This window comes from Eptatretus burgeri, chromosome 2, assembly GCF_056783735.1.
Source record: "Eptatretus burgeri isolate ZD-2024b chromosome 2, Ebu_testis_v1, whole genome shotgun sequence".
In the NCBI taxonomy this organism is placed as follows: domain Eukaryota; kingdom Metazoa; phylum Chordata; class Myxini; order Myxiniformes; family Myxinidae; genus Eptatretus; species Eptatretus burgeri.
Genome location: NC_140962.1, coordinates 41,104,328 through 41,117,887, shown reverse-complemented (window position 1 = coordinate 41,117,887; position 13,560 = coordinate 41,104,328). Strand labels below are relative to the sequence as shown.

Genomic DNA, 13,560 nt, shown 5'->3' with positions numbered 1-13,560 from the left:
GCTGGGGCCGAAGCAATCCCAAAACAGAGTCGGGTATATCGATAGAGTCCTTGACACGTGTTGATTGTTAAAAGCTCGCTACTCCCGGGATCCATCGGCAGGTGAAAATATGCATCACGCAGGTCTAGCTTCGTGAAGTATCGACTCCCCGCCAATCGCGTATATATCTCATCGATTGACGGCAGTGGATATTGCTCCACGCTGAGCCCCGGGTTAACCGTGGATTTGAAGTCCCCGCACAATCGGACGTCTCCATTCTGTTTCAGCACCGTGACAACTGGGGTGGCCCAATCCGAGCACGACACCCGTTCGATCACTCCACAGGCCTCCAGCCTATCCAGTTCACCCTTGACCTTGTCCCGCAGGGCATACGGCACCGGACGCGGTTTACAAAACCGAGGAACCACCCCCTCCTTCAAGAAGAGTTTCGCCTCCATGCCCTTGAGTTTTCCAAGGTCGTCGCTAAACAACCCTTGATGTCTTTGAAGAATCTTCTCCAACTGATCCTCCCACTGGCTCGGCACGGGTTGCACAAGGTGAATTGCGGCCCAGTCTAGCCTGATGCGGGTCATCCAATCTCGGCCGAGGAGAGACGGCCCCCTCCCCCGTACGACGTACACCCGAAGCGTGGCGACCTGGCCTTGGTACCGCACAGACACGTCTGCCATCCCGACTGGCGTTATCTTCTCGCGGGTGTACGTGAACAGCGTGAGGTTTGACCTGATAAGCCTCAAGCCGTTGAGTCTACGCGCGGTCTGCTCGCCTATGAGCGACACCGCTGCTCCCGTATCGACCTGGAACGTGATCGGCGTTTCGTTCACTTCGACTTCCACCGTCATCGGGCGCGCCGCCGCCGGGCCAATTGAAAAGAGGCTCAACAACGGCCGCCGGTTCCGCCCCGAGTCGCCTCGCACCTCGCCGTCCATGACCTTAACGGCGGCCGACGCCCCACGGCACACACACGCCAAATGACCCACCTTGTGACAATTCAAACACACGTTGCCTTTACACGGGCATGCACGGCGCAGGTGTCGACCTCCACATCCCAAGCATGTCCGCGGGGTCACCTCTCCGCACGCGGCCGCGTGGCGACGTCCGACCCGCATCGAAGTTCGTGCGCGCGTCCCGGGGTGCTCGCCACCCCGCGTGGCCGGTGATGGCTCGAACATCCCCGCGAGTCTGCTCGACCGCTGTAGCCGTGCTGACCGCCGAATCGAATGTAATGGCTTCATCCTTCAGCCGTAAAACCGCTGAAACCATTTTCGCATCTCATAAACCAGCAACAAAACGATCTCTGAGCCGAGCTGGCCGCTCCCCCGCCGTGAACTTGCAGGCCACGGAAGAACGCTTAATCCGCGCCACGAACTCAGCGACGCGTTCCTCTGCCCCTTTCGAGAGGCGATCGAACTGGAATCGAGCGAGCTGCAACGACTTCTCCGGCGCCACGTGAGCTTTCATTTTCTCCACAATGTCCCGAAACGCCAGGCCGTCATCCCGGGGCCTGTTCGGTGCCGCTAAATCACCCAGCAGCCGATAATGCTCCGGCGAAAGCGAAGCGAGCAAGATCGACTTTTGCTTGATCTCGTCGACCACATCGTTCGCGTGGAAATAACATTCCAATTGCTCCGAAAACAATTCGAAGTCGTTCCCGTCGGAAAACGGGCATAAGTCTGTATTCAACCATCCTCGTCAGCCAACTAGAGTGTACCAGGTGCGGTGGGACGCAAGAAGCAGGCGGGCCACCATCAACTCCGCTTTATTGCGCGACCAGAAGCACACTCTTCCCACCCCTAGCGGGCGAGGCAGGATATACGAAAACCCAATCACGTGACACAGCACATCAAACACAACAACTCAAACCAGACATCGACGAACCTCAAAGATGGCGCCGTGAGCCGGTCACGTGGTCTCCGTGATTGATGGACCCACAATGCATCACTCGTTCATCGGTTCAAACGAATAACTTTCCGGGTTAATTAACAGAGTTTCACGGAACACACTGAGAATATAAATAAAACAAAAACAAAAATAAACATTTTACAACATCACGTGATGTCCTTATGTACAAGTACAATAACATCCGGTTCAATCGAAGGTCATCGCGATCCGCTCACATGTGACATCACATCCTGTGACGTTTCTCCATGCATTATACAATCATTATACATTGTATTATAACACAGTTCGAATACCCTGGAACAATTGAGGAAGTTAATCACCGAGTTCACCATGCCACAATCATTGTGAAAATGTCGTTTTCTCCAAACACGGTTATCTGAGGGAAACTGATCCTGAAAGGGGATTCTTCATTGTGACGTTGGGTGAGTGTGACGTGAGTGTTATTTAGGGTTTTCTTTAAATGAAAAAATGTGCGGATCTCATTTATCACTCATTTTGGAACTCAAACGGTAAGTGTCATGTTCATATCTGATGTCATGGAATAAAAAAAAAATCTGTCGATGACGTCACAGTCGACATGTTGCACGATCTGGAATCTCAACATTTAGCATGACGTCACCGGTCATAGTCCATCCATAAGTTTTTGTGATATCGTGCCATACATCATATTGACCCCATCTCTGAATGGTGACGAATCAGCGAAAAATTAAAATAAATAATCCAATCTGTATCCAGATCTGGTTCAATTCGAACTCGGCACACACCGAACCATTGTGACGTCACAGTGGGTGTTCATCGTCACAATGACAATTCCATCAACAGGAAATACGTAAGGAAGAGACGTCGTTGAAGCGTCAGTTGGAGGATCGACGTGGAGCAGAGATGTTGTTCTACATCGTGATCTTCGTGTTGTTCGTCCTTGGTGGAACTTGGCGATCTCCACGGCAGGTAAGAGGGGATTGTAAGAGATCACGGACTCGGGAAGGTTCACAACAACAAAGGAGTTCGTTTATCAGTTGTTCATCAAGTAGTTGTTTGTGCTTTGATGTTAAAGCGAACAGGTATTGTATTGAGAGTTTGTAACACAGCGAGTTGTCCGTGTCCGCACGGGATTCCACACGGGATACCGATGGAGAAGGGAAAATACAAATGACGTCTTCTATCACCGAGTGGGCAAGTTTGGAGAAATAATTTACATCGATTACCCCACGTGATGGAAGTGGTGTTCAGGGTGACAATGGGAGTTGTAATGGTGGTGGAGGGGTTGTTGATGGTGATATTTTTTGTTGTGATGGAAACGGTGGTGGGAGTGGTGGTGGGAGTGGTGGTGATGGAAAAGAAAATTTTATTTATTCTTTCGTAAATTTCCTTAATTGTTAAATTAAAACTATTTTGCACTTTCCTGGATTTAGAGATAAACTCTTAACATTTTAATAATTATTTAAGAACCTGTCATCATGATGGAGCGTGGTCACAGTGCATGATGACAATCGACACAGTCGAACAATCTATCTATAATTCCAGCAATCTGTGTGTGTGTGTGTGTGTGTTTGTGTGTGTGTGTGTGTGTATCTGTCTGTCTGTTTGTCTGCGACCGCCGTTTCTCGGCAACCGCCGGTCCAATCTAATTGAAACTTGCCAGGAATATTGCCGGAGCCCCGCAGATGTGAGTTTTCGATGGTTGATGTCAATCGGACGAGCAGTTCCCAAGTTACGGCCATTTATCTGTCGACCAATGACAAGACACGGTGCTATGACGTCACGAATGACGTCACAATTAATGCTTATTTATTCATTTATTTTGCACAATTTACGGTCCGATCTGATTGAAACTTGCCAGGAATATTGCTGCGGACCCGTGGATGTGCCTTTTCAAGGTTTGATATTAATCGGACAAGCGGTTCCCAAGTGACAGCCATTTATCTGTTGACCAATGACAAGACACGGTGCTATGACATCACGAATGACGTCACAATTTTTTTTTTTTTGCACGATTGACGGTCCGATCTGATTGAAACTTGCCAGGAATATTGCTGGGGACCCGCTGATGTGCCTTTTCAACGTTTGACATTAAACGTCGAGCGGTTCCCAAGTTACGGCCATTTATCTGTCGATCAATATCTGCGAGAGAGGGGGACGGGAGAGGGGGGGATGAGAGTGGGGGCGAGAGAGGAGGGGGTAGAGAGGAAGGGCGAGACTATGGGGGAGAGATGGGGGACAAGAGAGGGGGAGAGAGAGGGGGAGAGAGGGGGCGAGAGAGAGGGGGCGAGAGAGGGGGGATGAGAGTGGGGGCGAGAGAGAGGGGGCGAGAGGGGGGATGAGAGTGGGGGGCGAGAGAGGTGGGCGAGAGAGGCGGGCGAGAGAGGGGGATGAGAGTGGGGGGCGAGAGAGAGGGGGCGAGAGAGGGGGGATGAGAGTGGGGGGCGAGAGAGGGGGTGAGAGAGAGGGGACGAGAGAGGGCTGCGCATACTGGCACTCACCTTCGGGCACTCACCGACAGGCACGCACCTACAGGCACGCACCTACGGGCCCGCTCTCGTGAAGAATAAATCGTTAAATTACCAGTTCCCCAGTTTGATGCTTGGCGCGCGCCAGCGACCAGAGATGACGTGGGTTATCATCGTGGTCTTGCTGGTCCTCGGTAGTGGAATCTATAGATCACCCCGGTACGTTAGTGAGGATTGGAAGAGACCCTCGGGAAAGGTTCACACAAAATGGCACACGTTGGTACTTTTCCCAAGTTGGGTGAACCGGATGTGTTTTGTGGTTTTACAAGGAAGCTGTTTAGGACATTTTTATTTTGACTGACCTGAGTTTGATACCACTGTAATCGAATCCGACTCTTAAAACTGCCATCCTTGTATACCACAGCCAGGATAGTGCCTCATAATTAGACAGCCCGCTTCCTGTCCCATCCTTTCAGAGACCAAATTAAGTTGCCTGTCTTGTCCAATGGCAATCGTAATTCGTGCAAAGGCAATTCGCTTCCAGATTTTTTGTGGAAATCTGAGATTCCTGGAGTAGCCTTGAAAAAGGAGTAGGACGGTGTGTGTTGGTGCACAGGTTGAATCCCATATTTAATCTTCCTTCTCGATCCTTTAAATGGTTGCGATCCCTCATTGCCGTGAGGATGTTTATGTTTCGGGTTCACTTCATGGTCGTGTCGATGGAGGAATCTTCACGGTCCTTTACTCGTTGGTGGACGTTAAAGATCCCACGGTCTTTCTCACAAAGAGGAGGCGAGTTATCTCCAGCATTCTGAACAAATCACAAATTTCTTCCCAAACCCTCCAGAAAAACTGTTTGGCAAATCATTCTCACGAGACCGATATACCCAGTGTGGGTTCAACAAAACCTTCATCCTGCAGAGGACTATAAACGTGATGATGATGATGATGATGATGATGATGATGATGATGATGATGATGATGATGATGATGATGAAATGCACCTTGAAAAGTTGGGTCTAAAGTCTAAACCCTTGTCTTAAACAAATGATAAATTCTCGTACATTCGATGACCCATTGTGTTTGGACTCAAAACAAATTTCACGAACATGTTGTTCTTTGTCACGAGGTTTTGGATTTTGAAAAATAATTGCAAAAATATTGTTTAGTTAAATGACCTCCACCACCAAAGGTAAAGGAGGTGATTTTTTCACCCTTCTCTGTCTCTTTGTTTGTCTGTCTGTCTGTTTGTGTGCAGGATATCTCAAAAAGTTGTGGACAGGTTCGGTGTGTGACAAGGACGAACTGATTAGATTCTGGTGAAGATCCGGATCCGGATCCGGATCCAACTCCTAGAACTTTTAAGTGATTCTTCACCATTGAGAGATAGGGCCAAACAATCTTCACCAAACAACCAAACATACCAGCGATACCCGTGCACATGCACGGGATAGCAGTACAACATAGCTGGGAGCAGATGACAGACCGTACACGGGGAATGACAAAAATACGCATTGTGCAAAATGCAAGTGGTACTATGGAACGCCAAGACTTCCCAAACATTGTCGGCATGTCCGCAAAGTGCCACAGCAATTTCATAGGGATCGTGTGACGGCGAGCCGAGTTTTTAGTGTGCAAGCTTGGTATTATAATGGAGAGATAGCACGATATATCTCAAAAAGTTGTGGACGGATTGTGGACGGATTGTGGACGAAATTTTTACCATTGGTGTAACTACTCATGTGGAATGTTTTAATGATAATGATAAGTATGACGTCATAAGTCACGTAGTGTGGCAGCCATATTGGAAAAACTGAAAAACTTATATTAAGACCTCTGTATCTCTGAAAGCGCATGAAGGAAAAAAATTGAAGCCACACATCGCAAGCACTCCTCATGGGGAATGAGTTTGATTTTTTTTATGAGGTCGTTTGTGCCCTCGTTATGATGTCATAATTGCAAATGTAGAATGCCGCATCCGATTAGTATGAACATTTTTGAGGGTCGTCTTGTCCACAGAAAAAAAATTATTACATCATCGGTCACGTGATTTGGCAGCCATGTTGTTTGAGAAAACAATCACCTTCAAAAATCTTCTTCTCTGAAGTGGCTGAACAAATCGAGGTGTAACTTTACACGTATGACCACCTGTCCATGAGGAACAAAAGGTTCACACATGTGATGTCATTGGTCACATGGTTGGCAGCCATATTTTCCCAAAAACTTATTTTTTTAAAAATACACCACTGAAAAGAAGTCCTGGTGAGGGTCTGCAACCTCCGATTGCCCTTTTTCTTATTCAAAAATGTATTTTGGGCCTGATATGTTCTCACGGATCAAGCATTGCGTGGTGGCGGTATGCGTTCTTCCAAGTGCCCTTCTAGTTTCAAATGTAAAAAACATTTCTCCTGTCCCTGCCCTTTTCCATGTCCATAGATTTTCCAGCATGATGCTCTGGAGGAAGCAGAGTTCACTTCCAGAGTTTGCGATGTCCTGATCATTGCAATTGCTATCTTCTTATTTGTGGTGGTAACATCATTCAAACCATCATACTGGATCAACAGGAGGAAGAATAACAGAAAGAAAAACCCCGTTCACTGGTAAGGAAGACAAGTGACGGTTTCATCAAAAATATAATTGCTTTCTCCAAGGGGACAAGATAGCTCAGGAATTTAAAACAAATTTACATTTCGTTTTCACAAATAACGAGCAGTGTACTCACCCTTTGGGGGGGAGGGGGTCGAGCTTGTGCATCACTTGCTGAAAAAGTGTAGTTTATGTTTTACAAGAAGAGTATCGGTGTTTGTGTGGTGTGTCTGAAAGGTTATAGAATAGAGACAGTCGAAACGACAAAGGATCTGAAGCAGTGATCTTCACTATTTTTTAGAGAGGGGCCACTTTCACCGAGTGGACATAAGGTGTGAGAGCCACCATACCACGTGCAAAACAAAGTAATGCAATCCTTCATGTAATCACGTGATATAACAGTCAGGTGAACTCAATAGAAGTCTGCATGTGCAACAAAACAATGTCGGCTTAATTATTAGAAACCAAAAATTGTACTATGAAGCCATCTCCTCAAGGTATACAAGCACAAATATGTGTATGTATGTGTTTTGATCAAAATAATACAGATAAGGTTACAACAATAAAATTAAGAACACAATAAGTTATATTTCACAACTTACTTTGAAAGCTGGATGAGCAGAGGAGTGCCTGATGCTCCATGACCCTCTTCAAACAGTACAGCATTTGTCATCCACCATTGCAATCCTTGTGAGACAGTTCAAATGTTAATTTGTAAATTTGTTCCTCATTTTCTTTCTATGTTATTCATTGTGTAAAAGGTTGCTTCACATGTGTCTACATCCATCCATCCATTGGGACCATACTCTGTGCAGAGCATTTGTGCTGCGAAAGCAGTTTCCTTGGCTCTTGGGCATAATCCTAGATGGGTCGCCACTCCGACACAGGATACCAGAAAGCTGGCACTCATTTTTACGACTTCAGAAGGATGACAGGCAGAGTCAACCCACCTGGTATTAATTCAACAGCCAAGTGGGATTTGAACTCAGGATCCCAAGCCCACCACCCGAATCATGAAGCCAACACCAGGCATACATGTGCATGTACTGCCAACAAATTATTACTGATACCGTAATGGCAGCCCACAGATGCCACACGTACACCTCCCCTCCCTCTTCCCTTCTCTCTCCCACGAACCCCCTTCTGTCCACTCCCCCACCGAACCTCTCTACCCGTCTCCACTCGCTCTCTCTCTCTCTCTCTCTCTCTCTCTCTCTCTCTCTCTCTCTCTCTCTCTCTCTCTCTCTCTCTCTCTCTCTCTCTCTCTCTCTCTCTCTCTCTCTCTCTCTCTCTCTCTCCTCCACTCACCTCTCTTCCTCTCTCTCCCTCACTCCATACACACACACACAGACACACACAGACACACACACACACACACACACACACACACACACACACACACACACAAACACACACAAACACACACAAACACACACACTCATGCTTCTTCCAATGTGTTACTCCGGAGTTGGAGACATTCAGCAGGGAATAAGGGACCAGATGAGTAATTATCTATCTATAATTCCAGTAATGTGTGTGTGTGTGTGTGTGTGTGTGTGTGTGTGTGTGTGTGTGTGTGTGTGTGTGTGTGTGTGTGTGTGTGTGTGTGTGTGTGTGTGTGTGTGTGTGTGTGTGACCGTCGTTTCTTGACAACCGCCAGTCTGATCTGATTGAAACTTGCCAGGAATATTGCCGGGGCCCCGCAGATGTGCATTTTCGAGGTTTGATGTTAATCGGACAAGCAGTTGCCATGTTACGGCCATTTATCTGTCGACCAATGACAAGACACGGTGCTATGACATCAGAAATGACATCACAATTAATGTTTTTTTTTTTGTTTTTTTTACACGATTGACGGTCCAATCTGATTGAAACTTGCCAGGAATATTGCTGGGGACCCGCGGATGCGCCTTTTCAAGGTTTGATATTAATTGGATAAGCTGTTTCCAAGTTATGGCCATTTGTGTCGACCAATGACAAGCCACAGTGCTATGACATCACGAATAACGTCACAATTAATGTTTATTTATTTATTTATTTATTATTATTTTTTTTGTACGATTGACGGTCCGATCTGATTGAAACTTGCCAGGAATATTGCTAGGGACCCGTGGATGTGCCTTTTCGAGGTTTGATATTAATCAGACGAGCGGTTCCCAAGGTACGACCATTTATCTGTCGACCAATAACTGCGAGAGAGGGGTTTGGATGGGAGAGGCGGGATGAGAGTGGGGGCGAGAGAGAGGGGCGAGAGAGGAGGGGGAAGAGGAAGGGCGAGACAAGGGGGGAGAGATGGGGGCAAGAGAGGGGGTAGAGAGAGGGCTAGAGAGAGGGAGCGAGAGAGGGGGGATGAGAGTGGGGGGCAAGAAAGGGGGAGGCGAGAGAGAGAGGGGGCAAGAGAGGGCTGCACATACTGGCACTCACCTACGGCCACGCACGAGTTTTAATAAAAACAAAAGAATTAAAGGAAGTCAGCATGGGTTTACCAAAGATAGTTCCTGTCTCACAAATCTTTTAGAGTTCGCGGTAGCAGTGTCTGATTGGGTGGATGATGGAAAGGCAGTGGACAGTATATCTAGACTTTTTAAGAAGGCATTTGATAAGGTTCCACATTGGAAGTTGTTAGCCAAAGTGAGGGCTTGTGGAGTGGCTGGTCAGGTAGCTAATTGGATTACAAACTGGCTTCGTGATAGAAAACAAAGAGTGGCTGTGAGTGAGAGGATGTCTTGCTGGGAAGATGTAAGTCGTGGGCTATCTCAGGGATCAGTACTTGGACCATCATTATTCATTGTTTATATTCACCATTCGGATCGTGGGATGAAGAGTATGCTTTCCAAATTTTCAGATGACACAAAGCTTGGGGATAAAGTGTATAGCAGAGGGGGTGGTGATCAGATTGAGGAAAGTATTGATACGTGCATACATTGAGCAAAAGATTGGCAGATGGAATTTAACCTGAGCAAGTGTAAGATGTTGGGGATGGGGAAGAACATTGAAAATAGAGATTACAGGAAGCAAGGGCTAATTTTGGAGCGTGTCACACAGGAGAAGGGTGTCGGGGTGGTAATAGATACAGGAGGTAAGCAGGCAGCACAGTGCCAGGCAGCTATATGTGGGTAAAGCAAATAGGGTTTTAGGTTGTATTCAGAGGGGGATCATTTATCAATCAAAACAGGTGGTGTCAACATTGCATCAGAATTTAGTGAGGGCCACAACAAGAACATTGTGTGACGTTTTGGTCACCACAACTTTGGAATGACGTCGCTGTCATAAAAAGGGGTTCAGCACAGGGTTACGAGATGATTCCGGGCCGACCTAGACTCAGCGATGAGGAGCAGCTGAAGGAGACAGGGCATTATACACTAAAAAGGAGGTGGTTTCGAGGAGATATGATCGAGATGTTTCAGATAAGGAAGGGTTTAAACATGATAAGTGCAGAAGAATGTTGAGCAGACAAGACAGTGATGGGACCAGGGTTCATTCCTGAGAGTGAAGAAGAGAGGTAAGACGGTAGCAAGGCAGGGGACTTTTACTTCGAGAGTAGTTAATGCGTGGAATGGTATTTCTGGAAAGGAAGTGGCAGCAGAAATAGTAGATAAGTTTAAATTGGAATTAGATAGGTACCTGGAAGTTATGGAGATGGAGGGGTGTATAGATATTGGCAGGAATTTTAGGAAGCTTCAGCATGGATGGGTGATTGTGTGCATGTGTCCGGAGTGCTGTTGGTGGGCTTCTTTGCAAGGGGTGTTATGTGGTTGATGTTATGTGTTTTTACCAAAACCCATGCACCCTCCTCTGGAAAAAAGAAAGAAAGAAAAAATAAGAATGAAACACAACTCATAAAAAACAAGAACAAGCCAATTAGCTGTTGGTTCAGATCCCAATCCAGATACGGCCCATCAGTGGGATACAAAACATAAACTGTTCAGCCCGGCGGAGGTACGCGCTCCACTGAGTGCCTGTTCTCCTGATTTAATTCAATGTTTAACACTACAACCTTTGTTCAAAGAGTTTCGGTTAAAGTCTACTGTTATTAACAATGCTGATATGGTTTGTGTTTGTTTCTTGCAGTTTTAAATGTGGCCGGAAACATTTTCTGAACAAAACGGGAAAGAAAGAGCAGCCGTTACTCGAGGAGGCTCAAAAACTGGAAGCAGAGTTAGCTCAACAACAGTTGCAAAAGGAAAAGGAACGAGAAAAGTTGTGGCTGAAGGAGAAAGAGAAATTGCAGGAAAAGGGTGAAAAATTGCACCAAATAGAAAAAGAGTTGAACGAAAGAGAGAGGTCAGTTCAGCTCAGAGAGCAAGCAGTGCAGGAAAAAGATGTACAACAGAGATACGAGGAAGAGGAATGGGTAAAAGAGAAAGAAAAGCAGAAGGAAAGAGAGGAACAACAGCAGAGGAAAACCAAGGAAGAGGAAATGAGGAAAACAGTTGAGGAGGAGCGGAATAAAAAGCATGATGAAGAGGTAAAGAAAAGAATGGAGGATGAGTGGAGGGAGATCCAAGAGGAAGAGCAGAGAGAACGAGCGGAATTTGTACATTGGAGGGAATCAGTATATCAGGACCATACACGCCGTTGGCTTGAGATCGAAAGAAAAGAGAAAGAGATTCTCAAGAATAAGCACATGGTTGATAAATTGGAGAAAGAGATTTCCAAAAGGGAGGGAATGGTGCGGGAACAGCGGGCACGCTTCGAAAAACGGAAGGTGATGAAAAAACTTGGGTTAAAATATAGAGTTTAAAACACACCAACAAGAGGAAGTGATGAGAGAACAAGAAAAGTATGTCGGGAAAATGGAGAGAGTGCTGCACCAACGAGAACAATTGGAGCGTGAGCAGCAAGAGGAATTTTTAGAGAGAAAGAAACAAAAAGACAAGGAGTTCTTAGGAAGAGAGAATGAGGCACATCAACTGGAGCAAGAGCTTTGGAAAAGGGGAAACGATGTGTGTACTCGGGAAAAGGAGGTTTCGAAAAGTGAGGCAAAGGAACAGAGGCGAATGGAAGAGGAAAAGCAGAGACGAATAGAAGAGGAAAAGCAGAGACGAATAGAAGAGGAAAAGCAGAAACAAAGAGATGAGGAAAAGCAGAAACAAAGAGATGAGGAAAAGCAGAGACGAATAGAAGAGGAAAAGCAGAGACGAATAGATGAGGAAAAGCAGAAACACAGAGATGAGGAAAAGCAGAGACGAATAGAAGAGGAAAAGCAGAAACACAGAGATGAGGAAAAGCAGAGACGAATAGATGAGGAAAAGCAGAAACAAAGAGATGAGGAAAAGCAGAGACGAATAGAAGAGGAAAAGCAGAGACAAAGAGATGAGGAAAAGCAGAGACGAATAGAAGAGGAAAAGCAGAGACTAATTGAAGAGGAAAAGCAGAGAGTAATTGAGAAATTTGATGATGCCAAAGAGGAGGCAAAAGCAAGTGGTGGTGTGCACGAGGAAATGATTGGTGATTGGAAATTAGGTCGACAGCAACAACAGAATGAGAATGGCGATGAGGGGTCTCAGTGTTGGAAACAGAAGGAACAGCTGAAGCAGCAAGATGAAGAGCTGTTCAAAAAAAAAGAAAAAGTCTGCTTCAAAAAAGAAATGAAGAAGCAGAGGCAGGCAGCAAAGAAAGGTGTGCAAATTGAATGGAAACCCAGTGGTGTTGGCTTGACACATCATCAACAGAAGTCACGCTGTGAGGAACAGCGGTTACAGACACGTCGCGTTGTAGAGGAGTTCCAGGAGGAACAAAAGCCTCGCCGCGATTACAGGCCACAGCAACAGCAGCAGAAGCAGCATGGTGGTGACAGCCCAAACCATATTCAACACCTTCAACAGGTAAGCATTCTTCAGTACTTCGGAGAAGTTGGGGTGAACATACTGAGTACAAATACAGCGAACCCCAAGATGAACACCTGAAGTTGAAATGCATTTTGCACTTCGTCTTTTATAGACATCACTATGAATACTTACATTGATGGAGAAGAATATACTTAATTGTGGCGATAATTGTTATTATATTTTTGGTGGGAAAGGTAACTTATTGGCATGGTCTTCCCCACACAGGCTAAATCACAAGAATTTCAACTCCCCTTTAATGGCTGAGATCACCTAATTCACCTTTCCATTGGTTACCTGTTCTGTCAGTGCATTTCTTTCTGTGCCATATCCTGAACAAGTTATCAAAATGATGAACATATCAATGTATTTATTCTTTCATATTTTTATTGTTTTTCCAAAGACCCCTCAGAAGAGACACTCGTTCCCTCCTCCACCACCCTCGTACAGGAAACCATCCTCCCGGTTGGATCGTAAGTTACCAAGAATCTTACCTTACGTAACAAATTCCAAACATTGTCTAAATTACATGTTCTTCTCCTCCATTGTGTCCCATTGTGTGTGTGCTTCTGAAGTGTTGAGAACAAACTAATATTTTGCTTCACTCGAAGCCAAACAAGCACCAAACAAATCTTACAATTGCTGGAAGTCTGGTACGAGTGGTAATGTATCCATAAAGACGTCATTGTGAACACCTGGATGTTCATTAAAATTAATTGTTTGAAAAATAAAATTTTTACAATCCCACTTTCAATCAGCGACAGGTGACTCGAGTTGCCTTCCAAGAAGCAGTCCATCAT

General features: G+C 45.9%; 1 protein-coding gene across 1 annotated transcript; it reads left to right on the top strand.

Annotated features, from left to right (window-relative positions):
• Positions 1 to 10,396: 10,396 nt before the first annotated feature.
• On the top strand, positions 10,397 to 12,841 carry LOC147031883 (uncharacterized). Its single transcript, XM_085850159.1, has 3 exons — positions 10,397 to 10,434; positions 11,004 to 11,640; positions 11,693 to 12,841. The coding sequence occupies exons 1-3, from the start codon at positions 10,397 to 10,399 to the stop codon at positions 12,839 to 12,841; spliced, it is 1,824 nt and encodes a 607-aa protein (XP_085706285.1).
• The last annotated feature ends 719 nt before the right edge of the window (positions 12,842 to 13,560 follow it).

Coding starts and splice junctions, on each gene's coding strand:
- LOC147031883 (XM_085850159.1), top strand. CDS start 10,397: ATGGGACCAGGGTTCATTCCTGAGAGTGAAGAAGAGAG. Junction 10,435..11,003: donor CCTGAGAGTGAAGAAGAGAG/GTAAGACGGTAG, acceptor TGTTTCTTGCAG/TTTTAAATGTGGCCGGAAAC. Junction 11,641..11,692: donor CACGCTTCGAAAAACGGAAG/GTGATGAAAAAA, acceptor CACCAACAAGAG/GAAGTGATGAGAGAACAAGA.